Below are 15,307 nucleotides of genomic sequence, written 5' to 3'. Positions count from 1 at the left end.
GGCTGGGTGTGTTTTGAGCATCTGGGTAACTTGTTCTTTGGAGCAGGGGGAGTTTGCTGAGGCAAGGCTGGAAACAAAATAGAAATAAATGTAGAAGCAGATACTATAAAGAATTTATCCTTGCTCTTAGAGCAGTGCATTTCAAGGACAATTATGACAGATAACTTTTCCTTTCATTTCGTAGTTTCTTGGTGGGTGGGGCAGAGAATTAGGGAGGTGTTTTGGCTCATCTGAGGTGACACAACTCAAACCCTCTCCCTGAGAGAACTGAACCAGGATTTTATGGAAACCTGATGGAGGTTAGAAAGCTCAGCTGTCTTTGTTTGCTCCAAACCTCTGTGCCTCTGATTGTATCAGGGAGGGAGGTATTTTTAAAGATAACACTGAGCCAACAGTTCCTGAAACCTTAAATTATCCCAGCTGAGATGTAGTGAGCAAGGCTGGGACGTGCCGAGGTTAAAGGCATGAGCTAATGGGGTTTTATTGGGATTATTGGCAGGGAAAAGTGGCAGGTGAAGAGAGCATCGACTCATAATGTTCAGAGCTATGGGCTAAAAAAAAAAAAAAAAAAAAAAAAAAAAAAAAAAAAAAAAAAGAGGAACATCTGTAGAAAGCGTGAGGAGTATTTGGCTGAGCAGAGCTGTGATCAGAGGCTTGCTCAGCAACAGGACCTGGGAGGATTGGCTTCAGCCTGCACAGAGTTAAAGGTGATCACCCAGAGCAGTGACTGAGGGCTGCTCTGTGGTGCTGAAACGGCTGAGACTGCCCAGATGTGCAGGAGCCAGCCCAGACAGCCCTGGGCAGGGAGGCTGAGCCCTGGGCAGGGAGGCTGAGCTCTGCCCTGAGCACTGACAGCTCAGTGGGGAGATGAGAGGCTGCTGGGGGAGCAGGGGGAATCGTTGCTCTGTGACACCTGGGAAGTTTGGCAAGCAGCTTTTGCAGCCTTTCCTGGAGCAAAGCCCTGCTGATCCTGCAGGGCCTGCAGTCAGCACTGGGTATGGCAGTGGCACTTTCCTAAAGCCCTCAGTGGGGATCCCTGCAGTCAGGTTTCAGTGCCCAGCAGATTCTTGGGTGAGCCGTTAACCAATTCTGGCATGGTTATATGGCTACAAGAAAGTGCCACTACCTCTTCAGTCACTTTCTTTGGGTTCCTGTATCTCTTTTTTTTTTTTTTTTCTTTTTTTTTTTTCTATGTTAAAGCATCCTGCATACATTGAAGCTTTTTTATTATTATGGTCAGGAAATATTCAAAGTTATGACTTGCCAGAAGGTTACACCCTGCTAAATGGCATAAGAAATTATTCCCTCTTGCTGGAAATAATAGATTTTCCAGGCTACACTGAGCTGTTCACGTGCAGGAACACTGAGTTCAGAATTCAGGAGTCTGAGCAGTGTCAGGTACCTGCTTGAAAGGGCACCCACAGAGCCCAGAAGTGTTTTTGTGGGAGGATTGACCCTCCTCTGTTCCTGCACGCTGCTCAGGCCCCAGGACTGGCCAGTTTGGGTCATCTGGGGGGGTTCATCCAGCAAGAGCCTGATTTTCCTTGCAGCTCTGGGGGTGATCAAGGCCTGGGCATCCCTGGTATAAAATGTCCAAAGAGACAAAGTGATCCCAGCCCCGAGCCCGGGACCCAAATGACATCAGGGCAGCAAACTCAGGAGCTCCTCCTCCCTTCCCAGCCCTGCCAGCAGCCCTGGCAGCAGTGCAAACCACAGCATGCAGCCTCTGGCATGAGATTCTGTGAAAAACATGGCCAGTCTCCTGTGAAAATGCAAAAAGTGCAATAAAGGACAACAGGAGACAAGGACCACAGAGCAGAGATTATGTGAAAAACGTGTTCACTCTCCTGTGAAAATGTAAAAAGTTCAATAAAGGACAACAGGAGACAAGGACCACAGAGCAGAGGTTTTTATGGCACTCAGCCAAGGGCACCCTGTTATCTTTGGGGACACCCCTTAAATACCTTTTAATTACATCAGCATATTCATGGGCCCTTATGCACAGTAAACTTTCCCCCAAATAGTTTACATGTTCCAAGAGTTGTTTGGTATATTTCTTCTTGGCTCTGCCTTCTTAAAGCATGTGGGTTCTTGGGTTGTGGTTTTAGTCTTTTTTTATCATCACCTCCAGTTTTTGGGCCCTGGCCCTCACTGCCTTCAGAGGGTGAGTGCTGATGGTTGGCAGATCTGTGCAGGTGTCCTCACCCTGTGTTCACTGGGTGTTATCCCATCCCAGCAGGCATTTTAACACAGGCAAACTTATATCAGCTATTTCTCTAAGCTTAATTAAAAAAATATATATCTGTATAACAAAGTTACCTTAACACCACACATATAGAATCCATTTTAATATTTGCAAAAAGCCAATATTATAATATGTGTCTATAACAATGGGGAGCCCCCAGCCCCTCTCTGGGATGCAGAAATCTGTCCTGCAGCAGAAGTGTTGTTTTGTTTGCCTTCCCTGGGCGAGTTTTCCAGGCAGGAGTCAGATGGGCCAGAGTTATGCAAACCAAATGGATGCTCCTTTGTTTAGAGCACAGCTCATTTTTGCGGTGAAACACAAAACATTCTCCACACAAACTGATCTGTGCCTGCAGCCAGCCTGGCCAGCCTGGAGCTCAGCCAGGACTGATAAACCTTCTAGAGAGGCTTGGACTGATGGGGGTGGGCAGGGAGAGAAAGAGAAACAAAAACCCAAGGAGATCTGAGTAAAAGGCCTTGCAGGATGAAGCAGCTTTTGTTTTGTGAGTGCTGGCAGGGAGCAGCCTTTAGCCTCAGCTGCCAGAGTTAGAAAAGGAGAAAACAAGACACTGATCTTCGTTTTCTTGGCATGTGTGCACTGAGACAGTGTCATAAATTCATGGAGTTGATGATATCCTCATAAATCAGGGTGAGGACATCCCTGTGGGAGCAGATGTGCCACCACAGCACACCCAGAGAGCTGGAAAATGGACTGGGCAGCTCCTGGCAGTGTCTGCTGCTACAGAGCTCTGGCTCGACTCTGCAGAGGAGGAATATCACCCAGTGTTCCTGCTCCTCAGGCCTCTTGGTAGTTTCTCTCATCACTTTTAAAACCAGTGTAATTCAGGCTGGAAGGTTTAACTGAGGTTCAGATGCTTCTGCCTTAAAATGTTACATTTTCTGTAATGCACAACTTTCCTAACTCGGAAACTAACTCTGTTTCAAGTGTCCCTGTCCCCCTGCACACAGTGTCCCTGTCCTCTGACCTTCCCAAGAGCTCCCTACCTTCAGCCCTGCTGTGTCTCACACCTGAGGCAGCTCCTCATCCCCCATCTCATTTATGGCAAGGAAAACCCGTGTTTAAATTTAAACTTGCTCTCCGAGGCCTGTGTGAGTGGTTTGGCACTAATCCCACTGTCTCCCCTCTCCAGATGAGAAGCCTTTCGTGGTGGAGGACACCTACCTGCTGTGCCCAGCACCTGTGCTGAGGGAAGTTGGCATGTACGTTTTTGCTGCCCCGATACTCACCCTGCCCGCGGGGAGATGGGGCTGGGTCTCCTCCCTGTGCTCTGCCACTCTCCTTGGTCCCATGTGGATCCCATGCTGCCATCCCCTCGTGCTCAGTGCCAGCTGTGCCCTGGAGCACAGGGAGCAGTGGGAATTATCCATCCAGGGGGATTTCTGAGCAGCCAGGGCACAGTGTGGCATCAGACAGAGGGCTGTGTGTGAGCTGCCCTGACTTGGTTCTGTTTTTTTCCAGGGAAGCAGCTCTTCAAGTCAGCATGAATGATGGGCTGAGTTTCATCTCCAGCTCTGTCATCATCTCCAGCACGCACTGTGTAAGTTGTGATTCCTGAAATGCTTCTGGGGGTGCCGGGCTTTAACACCAGGAGCGTGTCCCAGCAGCAGCAGGGCTGCCAGGCTGGCTCTGCCTGCTGTGAGGGACCTGTCCCCCCCTCAAAGGGCACTTTGAACATGTGGCAAGGGGACATTTCGGGTGTCTTGTGTGCCACAATGTGGCCAAGCCTTCAGTGACACCTCGGGCTCCAGGTCTGTGCTGGGACAGGTGATGCCTTGGGAAGGCTGAGCTAGAGCAGAGTCACAGAATAAAGCAGGGATTTATTCAAAAGATCTCCTCCATGGATCCACCTTGGGCAGCACAAAAGCCCAGTCAGGGCTGCACCCAAGATGAACCCAAAATGGTCACAAAATGAGCCCAGGATGAACCAAAATGGTCACAAAATGAGCCCAAGATGAACCAAAATGGTCACAAAATGCACAACCAGTCATGGGGTCTCTCGCTTTTCTAAGTTCTGCTCCATTTGCATATTGGGGTTAATTGTCCAATTCCAGCTTTAGGTTATGAAGTCCCATCCTCCTTGTTTTTCTCTCTTCATTCCACGTTGTTCGTTCTCCTGGGCCTGAGATTTGGGTGGTTGTCCTTAGTCCCCAGCTAGAGCAGGAATTGTTTTGTCTCCCTGCTCTGTGAAGAGCTCACCATCCCCTAACATGCAGCTCAGAACTGCACACTAAAGCAGCACAGAACCTGAAAAATATGAAAACTAAAACCTGAGGCATCACAGGGACCAGGGCTGGGCTGGCAGTGCCCTGGAGGTGTCTGTGCCTGCCTGGCCACTGCCCAGGGGACAAGGAGCAGCTCTGCTGCCTTCCTCTCCTGGGCTGATCCCTCTGCAGCAAGTGCAGCAGCTGTGATCAGCAGGGAAACCAGCCAGAAATGGGCCAGAAATGTGCTGAGTTCCCCCCTGGAGTGGGGGGAACGTGGGGGCTGTCAGAACTGCTGCCCTCAGGCTCTGCTGGGAACAGGATGATGAAATTTGTCACTCCCAGTAATGCTGGACATGCTGCTCCTGCTGAGGGCTGGCTGTTGGGAGCAGGGCACGAAATGAGGTGTGCTGGGGGGTGGGAAGGAATTCCTTTGGGATTCCCAGCAGTCATTCATGCCTGGTGCACTCAGCTTTATTCATCTGTGGGCAGACCTAGCATTGCCCAGGCCATGGCTGAGGCACTGCTTTCATTTTACTGTCAACTGGCTTCGAGTAATTTTTGGGATGCCAGGAGGACTGAAGGATGTGGCCACAGGCTGCTTTTGTCTCTGTGCAGCAAAGGGAGAGGCCAGCACAACATCAGCTTCCGGAGGGGCTCTGTGGCTGAAGTACCAGCTGAGAAAAGGCTTTTGTGTCACCCCAACCTGATCCTTGTTCCTCAAGGACAAGACTGTGTGGAGAGAGTTTTCAGAGCTTATGTGAGAGGTTAAATTCCAAAACCAACAAAGATTTCCTCATGGCTTAAAAGAAGGGAATTTATTTTATTAGTCAGGTTTTAGTTTCTAGTTCACTGATCACTTGCAGAAGTGCAGATTTTGTCAGCACAAAGGGGTTTCTATGTTTTACTCACATGAGGCAGGACCTGGGAAACAATGCTTAGAGAAGAATTATTCCTTCCTCATGTGCTTTCTTCTGGGGGTAGAATTATTATTTGTAGGTTACAGGAGATGAAATACCTGTTTATCTTCTGCTGTTTAACAGCTGTAAGGAAACCTTTGGAAATGCCTGTGCTTCACTGATGCCTCCAGCCTGGGAGCCTGGATCTGCAGGGCAGCCACAGCTCAGATCCTGCTTCTGAAGCCAGATGAGAAATTTTCAGTGGCTGCTCTTTGCAAACTGTAGCTCAGGCTTCAGAAAAACAGGACAATTCCTCCTGGGCAAACGCACATTTTTGTCTTTGTAACAGTGTTTTATGTTTTCAAATCCTTTTCAAAGGTAAAACTGTTCACTGGGACTGCAATGCTCTCTTTAATTAAGGTTACAGGGGCTCCAGCTCTGGAAATACCCCTACACAAAGTGAGCACCAAATTATTTAATTGGCTTCAGACCTGGAATTGGGTCTGCTGGGCCATCTGGGAGCTGGGAAATGAAGTGATGGTGACCCACAGGGAAAAACCAGATATTTCCTTCCCTTTGTGCACAGCAGCCATCGGTGCTTTGGTGCATTTCTGGAGTGGTCAGCTCTGGAGTGGCCTCTCCAAAAGCTCCACACTCACCTTGGTGCCAATGCCCTGCACCCCAGCCCCCCGTGCCCCCCAGGAGTGGGTGTTTGCTGGGAGAAGGAGCAAAGCCAGCAGTTCCATGGCCTGAAAAGCTTTCTTTGCCTTTTATATTCTGACACAGTCTGTAAATGATCTGCACATATCCCTTTTCCCCTGTAAGCAATAGCTGTTGTTTTCTGTCAGCTGTCGATTCTCAAGGACTCTCTGGAGTTAATCCAGAGAAGCAAGCATTCAATTGACAGCATGGCTGAAGCAGACAGCTGCTTTCCTGGCAAGCAAAGACCAAAAATGAACACTCAGGAAAGTCAGCTGGACTTTGACTCCCTGCTGGAAGAATGAGCAAGAGGTGGCTGGTGGAGTTGGGAGCTCTTGGAAAGGGATTCACTGCTGGTGCTGGGTCAGGGCTGGAGGAACTGGGAGAGAGGAAAGTGTTAAACGCTGTGTTGTGATGTGCAGGTCCTCACTGGAATGAAATCAGACATTTGAAATGCTTCAGCCCTTTCTCAGCAGCTGTACCAGACTGGGAGGGAGATCTCAAAGCACCAGTGGAACTTTCTGAGCAGGCAGATTTTTGTTCCTGCTTGTCATTCAGCTTGGCTGAATCATTTATCATTCAGCTCCTGCCTCAGCACAGTCAGAGCTGTATAAACCACAGGCACTGCACAGTGACAGCTAAATTCTGGGTGACACTTGGAAGATCTGGCAGCTCCAGCCCTGCCCAGGCCTCTGGACTCGTTTGCTGCTGTGATACACAAGCCCCCAGCTGGCCAGGCCAGCTGCACTGCAGAGGAACAGATGTGCTGGGGTATCAAAAATTGGCTTTTACAGGTTGTTCCTGGGGGAAAGGAAAGTAAAAATAAATTCTATTTTTTTAAATGAACAAAAAAAAAAAAGTCTCTAGAAAACAGTTTAAAAGCTACTTTAATTTGTTTTGTACTTTTGAAAATTGATTTTAGAATACTCTTAACGACCAAATAATTGTTTTAATATGGGGCTACAGGGCAGATAACGATTAGACATAAAAAGCCTGATTTTTTTCCTACAATTTTAGGGCAGTAAAGCATTGAGATCACATTTTCTAAAGCGTTGAATACCAGCAGGTTGCATTTTGCAGATGATGGATGTGCCTTCATGCTGTTTGTCTGGAGGAATAGCCCCAAATGAACAGCTCTGTCTTCTCAAATGAGCTTTTTCTGTGTGCATTGGGGTCCAAGTTCCATTTCCAGACATGTCTTGGGTGATTTATTCTCCTGTGTGGATTACCCCCTCTTGATTCCAAGTGTCAGAGATCGGGTTCTCTTGGTCCAAGTTCTCCAGAAATTCTTTCTGCACCAGCAGAGAGGTTGGAAAATGCTCTCAAACCTGGTTGTTCTTCCATTACTCTGTGTCCTGGAATGGTGGGGAGGTCAACAGGCCCTTGGGCTGCAGGGATTCAAGCATTTGTCACAGCAGCAGGTCAGCCTGGCCCTGGACCTGTCCTAAGCCTGGCCCTGACACTGGCTGGGGGGGTTTAAATCTCTGCCTCTTGCAGCAGGAGCATCTCGGAGAGCTTTAGGTCAGGCCTTGCTGCTCTGGGAGCAGCAGGATCCTGGCACAGGGAGGCTGGCACATCTCAGGGTCACAGGCACAGCTGCAATTCTGCTGCAGAACTGCAGAAAATGGTCTTTAACTGGGAGAATCCCGAGAGGAGGGGACCTTCTGGAGTTAATGATGGGGAAACTCCCTGTGTGTCCTTGTGCTGGATGCTCGGAGCTCTTGGAAAGCTCCTGGCAGAGCTGCTCTGAGTCAGCACAGCTGAGAGGAGCAGCAGGACCTGGGTCATGGGCCCTGGAGATCTCTGTGAGTTTAGACTCAGCTGTAACACCAGCATGTTTGGGCTGCAGGAGGGAGGAGCTGCAAGGAAATTGCTTAAACTGCAGGAAAACCTTGCCAGTATTGTGGCTGCCCCATCCCTGGCAGTGCCCAAGGCCAGGCTGGATGGGGTTTGGAGCACCCTGGGACACTGGGAGGTGTCCCTGCCCCTGGCAGGGGTGGCACTGGATGGGCTTTGAGGTCCCTTCCAGCCCAAACCCCTCCATGATTCCATGACTGTGTTGTGAGCTCTTCTTCAAATCTTTCTTTAAGCATTCACCTCAATATTCTGGGGAAGGTTACATGAATTTTAATCTGAATTAAGTGTTTGATGTAAGTGCAGGGGTCAGAACAGAATGCATGATGTGAATGATGCAAAACCTGTGAGGTGAAGGAGAGGTCTCAGCCTCTGTGCAGGGAGGTGCTGGAGAGGGCAGGTGCCACGTTCCCTGTGTGAGGAGAGGGGAGAGCTGCACCTGCTCTGACAATTAAATGGGTGCCATTAGTGTGATTAACCCTAATGACATCATTAACGTGGCAGCAAATAGAGAGGGGCCTTTGGGACACAGCTGGGGCAGGGTGCACGGGAGGATGTGTTATTGTAAATGCAGTGAACCCGGTGGGAAGAAATGCTGTTGTCTGACTCCAGTTCAGAAGGCTGAATGATTTCTTTATTATAACTATGCTATAATACATTAATATACTATTTAAAGGAGATACTAGAACTATATACTTACTTTTTCTAACTGCTATATTTAACTAACTCACAACTCGTGACCCTCTCTCCAGAGTCCAGATATAGGTGGATTGGATTGGTCATTAGGCTTAAACAATCTTCACTAGAATTTAATCAAGCAATCACCCCAGGTAAGCAATTCTCCAAACACATCCTACATGGGAAAAATAAGGAGCAGAAATAGAAACTGTTTTCTCTTTCTTCTTTCTGTGCTCCTCTATGAAAAAAATCCTGAAAGAGAGAAGAATGTGTCTGCTACAATGTGTGAGGCCAGCTCTGTGGCAGGGGTGTCCCAGGTGTCACATGCTGTGCTCTCTCTGTTCTCCTCCAGTCCGACGGGACCATCCTGGCCATCGCCCTGCTGATCCTCTTCCTCCTGCTGGCCTTGGCTCTGCTCTGGTGGTTCTGGCCCCTCTGCTGCACCGTGGTAAGTGACAGAAATCACCAGCACCAAGCAGCATTTCAGTAAGAAATGAGGGGGGAGGAGGCAGAGTTTTCCACAGGACTGATCCCAGGATTTCTGCCACTGCTGGCTCTGCTTGGGGCTCCTGTTTCATCCGCCCAGCCATGGATTAGACCCCTGTTGCCAACACCCAAACCTTGTCAGGAACCTTTTAGCCCTGTGTTTTGGTCACAAAATTGAAATAGTTTGCAGAAATGTATTCCTTGCCATCCCTGGTGTGGATTTTCTAACCCTGGTGCCAGCATCCCCGTGCTGGAGGGCTCCTGTAGGAGGGCAGGACTGATAACCCACACTGGAGGCCTGGTTCTGCCTCAGGGGCAAGGAGAAGACATTGCTGGGTGTCCAGATTTTTGCAAGATGAGCTGTGTTTCCTGGATCACCTTGTCTGAAAAGCACTTTGAATGTCACAGTGACAGTGGCAGTGGAAGTCTGTGCTTCAGTGAGCTTTGTCTTTCCTCCAGGCCCTTTCAAAAAAGTTCAGCAGCACAATCAGAGTTAAAGCTTTAAAAGGGCAGAGAGAAATCAGGAGAAAGAACAGGGGAGAAGGAAGGGGTGAAGGGAGGCAAGAAGGGAATTGCAGGACTGGAGATGAGCTCTCATCTCCTGTGATTGCTGTCTGTCTGTCCCACCCTGAGCATCCCTGCTGAGCCTGGCTCTGCCTTTCCCAGCGAGGATCGGGGTGAGGGCTCATTGCTGTGGAGCTCACCATGCAGGGAAGCTCTGCTTTTGGTTTGGATCTTGTTTGTGCTGCAAATGTAGACCAAGAATTAGGGACACACAAATGTCAGCAGGACTGGAGCCTGGGTTTGTGACTGGCTGCCTGTCACCTTTCACAAGCTGCTTTCAAGGCTGCCCAAACTGGCCCCAGTTTCTGGGTCACCATCGTTATTCCTGATTTTAAATCACAGACACGGTGTTGTAAATTCGCACCATGTTGTAGCAAATCTACAGTGCAGGGCAGAGAGCTTTGGAGCCACACACTGCAGGAGCCACTCTGTGCTGAGATGTGTATTCCAGAACAAGGATGGAAATCTTGCAGGAAAAATCTTAGTTGTCTATTTCTGTTCCTGGCTGAAAATGGGGATAAAATGCTTCTCTTCACAGTAGTTTGGCACCTCAGTGCCGAGATGAAAACCAGAATGGAAAAAATATTTATTTGGACTTTCAGAACAATAAAAAAAAATGGTTCTAAAATTGGCCAGAGGACTAGCAGCATGGTAGGTTGCTCAGAGTTATTTGTCTAAACTAGATGGCACATTCCCAGGGGAGCTGGCCAGCTTTTTGTTGGCACATCTGCATGGAAGTCAGGGGAGATGTGCCCTGTGCAGACTGGGATCTGGGAATTGAGGGGATAGAGGGAAAATGTTCTCAGTGATGCTGCTGCTTTGAGGTTCTGTGAAGCAGAAAGATGAGGCTGATGAGAAAAAGGCATAAATAAAAGCAGCAGGGCATGGAGGGATATGGAGCTGTCATGAGGGCACCGTGGCTCTGCTGCAGTGGAATCATGTGAGGACAGTGGTCATGTAACAGCCCCGAGTGTGAAAAATAGTCCAGATATTTTCTGTAATAAGCAAGGTGGGTGCAGCAGAGAGAGGGAGTTTCTGGTCCACATGAAACTTTAAAAGCTTAATATTTTCCAGATTTAAATTCTCCACTTAAAACATTTGCTGCAGATAAAAGCTTTTCCTCACTCTCCTCCTTTACCTCCCACGTTCCCTCTGAGCAAGCTCTGCAAGTGGGGACTATCTCACTGATATTTTTCCAATGTAGTCAAACACTTCCCTGTAGCTGTTGGAAGGATTTTATTCCAAGAGCCTGCAGGAAATCTCTTCCACCTCTCCGGGAGGGCATCCGGTGTGTTTGGCAGAGCAGCCAGGATACCTCGCTGCGCACTGCTCACCCAAAAACGCCGCGGAATCAGAGATAAACCCTGGAGGAGCGCCCAGCCTGTCGGGGATGGCAAGAGGGAGCCCAGCAGAGCTCTGGCTGCTCTGGAAGTGGCACGGGGAGGAATGCAGAGCTGTCAGGAGTGAATTAAGGGCAGAGGAACTGCCTTGCACAATAGCCCAGAGCTCCAACCTCGAATAACCAAACCGCAGACCCGGAGACATCGCCGTGGATTCCAGCCCAGGGACGTCTCCGAGATAATTGGGGATGTGTCAGGGGAAAAAGGAAAAAAAACACAACAAACTCTTCTCTTAGCAAGTATAAATCTGTTTCTGAGCAACAAGCACATTTCTAAACCCTGAAATTCCTCTTGGCGTGCTTTTTAATTAAATAGGAGTCATTACTATCCAGCAGTTCTTCAGGAAAGATACTGAGCCAGCTTCATCCCTGGAGTAAATGGACTGGAGTCAACAGACTCACTCTGGAGGTTTATCTGGAGCCCAGTATCTCCTTGGCACTCGTCCATGAAGGAATGCTGTTTCCAAATGCATCCAAGTTTATTGGTCTCAGAAGGGCTCTGGGATGAAGCCTGGAATTCAGCACTCGCTTTACAGTAGAGGCAATTGTTGCTTAGTAGATCAGGACAATAATAACTCTTTGCTGTGCCTGATGTACCAGCACAGGCAGAATTCCCCTGGATACCTGTGGAGGATATTACAAAAGCATGGGAGGCAGGAGGAACCTCTCCAAAGGTTGTGGGAGGTTCATTAAAGAACAGAAAACAAAGGAACAATTCTGCCGTGCTGAACTCCCTGAACTGCGCTCATAACAAGAAGGATGGCAAGAAGGAAACGAGTACACAGACACCTCCAGCAGGGTGACCCCACCTCTCCTGAGCTGAGCAGATCTGCCAGGCAGCAGATCCCAGCAGATCCCAGCTCCTGGCTGCCCCCAGGCACTGCCTGTCTTCCCATCCCTCCTCCTTCCTGAGCGCCCAGCACAGCCTGGAGCAGTCCAGACATCCACAGCAGGAGCCGTGTGTGCAGGAGGCTGTTCAGCTGCCCGGGGCTGGACTTCTCCTGGGCAGGAGGCCAACGTGAGCCTCAGGTTTAATGGTGATATAAATCAAATAGCTTTTATTGTAGAGGTAAGCCAAGGAGATAATAAACCTCCAAAACTGTCCTAAGGAGACACGTTGTTAGGCTGGCTTGGGAATGGAGCTGCCTCAAGTGTTGGGATGTACAGTAAAGGCAGAATTAATGTAATAGCTGGAAGGTTTGGCTGTGCTGGGAGGGTCTCCCGTGCTGGGATGGTGCTCATCCATCACACCTCCTCCAGGTTTGAGCCCTTGCCTCCCTTCTGCAGCCATGCAGGGTGGCCTGAGGGGCTGGGCTGGGTTATTTGCCCACGTAGGAAATCTGCCCCACCTCGCTCATTTTCATACTACAGTGATTTTAAATGCAGGGGTGTGGCTGGCAGATAAATGAGGTGTTGGTGTTTAGGCACCCAACAGCAGTTTTTAACTTTAAAGCTGTTTTCTGGAAGTAAGCTTGGAAGAATCCAGCAATCTGTTTGGCTCTCATTTTGTACTGCAGCTGACCAGAAGGTTTGGAAACAAAAAGCTGGATGGAGAAAATACAGAAAATATAGATTAAAACCACATGGCCAAACTGGTGGAGGAGAAGGGAAGGAAATGCATGGGCTCTGCAGAGCTATAAAATGGCAGGGTCCCTGCTGGCTGGCTGGAGATTCCTTACAAAGATCCCTGGATTCTGATTCCCACCCTCTCCCACGAGCACACCAGGCACAGCTCCTCTGCAGTTGTGTTCATCGGGGGGGAAGGGAGCACAGGATCACTCAACCAGAAGATTCCCCAGGAGTCAGTGAGTGAGGGCAAGGGCTCCTGTGCACAGCTCCAAGTGTCCACCCTGGTTTTCCTTTGCCCAGAAAAGGGATTTCATTTCTGTGGTCTTCCAAAGAAAGTGGGTCAGACATCTGGACGCTCCCCAGTGGCTCTGAACTGGTTTGTCTGTGTGAGTGGAGCAGCCCAGGAGAGGGAAGGACCTGTGCAGACACTGCATTTCTGCTGCATTCCCTGCAGAGCTACAGGCAGGCTCCAAACTGTGCCAGGGTTCATGAAAATGGAGCCTTTTTCTCTCCGTGGTGGCCTGTCTTTCAGAAGTGGATGATTTTGACATGTGCTGTGATCCTGCATTGAATTTTGGTTTGTGCAGCTCACCTCCAAATCTCTGGGGAGAAGCAGCCTGTTCTTGTAGTTTAATCAGTTAAAACTGAGCTTCCTGAACCTGCTCCCAAGCTGACAGGAGAGGGGAACTGAAAAGGATGAGTTAGTTTTCCACTGGACCTCCTTTACCTCTTACTTGCATCTCTGAGAAGATTGTATTTTATTGCAGCTGAAGAAATTGGGACAGGCCCCTGCTTGTGTCAGCTTTGAAGTGTAGAGCAGATCTCCAAGGCTTTCATGGATACTGAGAAGACACAGAAGATACGACAGAAATAAAAAGGAAATGTTCCTTTACCCAACTCATACCTCAAATATGAAGCAGTCACAGGACTGAGAGGTCAAAACTATAAATATGGAAGGGGAAAAAATAGGAAATTAGTCAGATGGATCATAGTTAATGCTATTAAAATCCTTGTTTATTAAGACAGCAAGAATATTTACTCGGTGTTTTCCAGAAGAGTGAAGGTAATTAAGGACAAGAAGAATCTGCTCAGTTCACAGCATGCTTCCAAACTGTAGTCCTAATTAGAGGCAAAGTCCTTTATTTCTTCTTTTGTACTGTTTGCTTGGTTTTAAATGATGATCTGTCCCATCCTAAAGCAGATATGCTCCTCTGACAAGAAACATATTGCCCCAATTTATCATCTAAAACTCCAGGGATAGTTACTGGGGGATTGCTGGACATGGAGAGCTGGTGGAGATTTCTGGGCACCCAGGACGGAAACTATCCCAGACACATTCCTGGAACATGCAAAATTTGGACTCAGCACGTGCTTTCTTGTGCCTGAATGGCTACAGAAATTTCAGAGCAACAGAAAATTCATCCTTCCCGATGTTTTTAACCTTCCTGGAGGTGGCTAATAGCATTCCTGTGCTTTGCCACTGGGTTATCCAGTGATAGAGCTGCTTCTCCACAGATCTGGAGTGGCTCAGCTAACAGAGACCCGTCCTTCACCTTTGTCCTCAGGTGTTCCTCACCTAGAGAGCAAACCGGGGGCCGAACCCGATGCCTGGAAACACTGGTCTGGAGCAGAGACTAGGCAGAGCTAAATGGACAAAATAGGGATTTATAAAAGGCCTTAAAAGGACAAACCTTGGGCAGCACAAGGGCCTGGCCAGGGCTACACCCAGGTAGAACCCAAGATGGATCCCGGTCACAAGTTTTTTACACCTTTATAAGTTTTGGTTCATGTACAATTGGGTTCAATTGTCCAGTTACAGCTCCAGATGATGAAGTCTCAGACCCCTGGCTTGCCCCTTTCTCTTTGCTGTTGTCTGTGCTTTTTGGGTAAGGTTATCTTTGATTCTCCAGCTAGGAAGGGATTGTTTTGTGAAGAGAACCTACTAACACCTAACATGAAGTTTCAGAGTTACACGCCAGGCATCAGAGAATCTGAGAAATACAAAAGCTGAAACCCAAGGCACCAAATCATGGTGTTCTCCTTCTCCCAAGCACAGGGACAGGAGAGCCAGCGCTACCAGGGATGGCTCGGGGTCATCCAAACACTCCTGGGCAAACAGCGCGGCCTTGCCAAGCCAAACCTGGCCAGGCTGGGCCTGGCCCACTCCCAGCTGCTCCTCCAGCAGCTCCTGGGGCTCATGTGGCCCCAGGACGAGGTGGCCACGTGGCCCATGTCCTCACAGGGTGCCTGTGATGGCCTTTTCAATCTTTTGGGTTGTTTTCGGTTGTGCTGAGCGGGCGTGGGGCCTTTGGGCCTGCTGTGCCCAGTGCTGTGGGATGGCACCAAGGTGCCATTGGCTTCACTGCCTTCCGTGTCCCAGAGTGAGGGGCTCAGTGTGAGCCCCAAAACAAATGTCTCAGTGCCCCAAAACGAGAGTCTCAGTATGAGCTCCAAAATGAGCGTCTCAGTGTCCCAAAATGAAGGTCTCAGTGTCCCAAAGTGAATGTCTCAGTGCCCCAGAACAAGGGTCTCAGTGCCCCAAAATGAAGGTCTCAGTGTCCCAGAGTAAGGATTTCATGCACACGGAGCTGTAATTGTAAGAATCCAAAAGGGAGAAGGAAAAGCTTTGTGCTGTTTGAAGGCCTGGGCAGCGAGTCAGAAATTAGATTTTTTTTTGCTAAGACTTGAACTT

The 15,307-nt window shown here is 48.9% G+C and overlaps 1 protein-coding gene across 1 annotated transcript in view; it reads left to right on the top strand.

The window, feature by feature from the left end:
* ANTXR1 (ANTXR cell adhesion molecule 1) overlaps positions 1–15,307 on the top strand; it is a 66,106-nt gene that overhangs the window by 25,062 nt on the left and 25,737 nt on the right. The window contains 3 exon segments of the mRNA XM_053966350.1: positions 3,396–3,465; positions 3,725–3,803; positions 8,950–9,045. Coding sequence (XP_053822325.1) covers positions 3,396–3,465; positions 3,725–3,803; positions 8,950–9,045 — 245 coding nt within the window.

The sequence above is a fragment of the Vidua chalybeata genome, chromosome 28, assembly GCF_026979565.1.
Source record: "Vidua chalybeata isolate OUT-0048 chromosome 28, bVidCha1 merged haplotype, whole genome shotgun sequence".
NCBI lineage: Eukaryota > Metazoa > Chordata > Aves > Passeriformes > Viduidae > Vidua > Vidua chalybeata.
The sequence above is the reverse complement of the archived record's forward strand: the minus strand, read 5'-3'. Positions and strand labels throughout refer to the sequence as shown.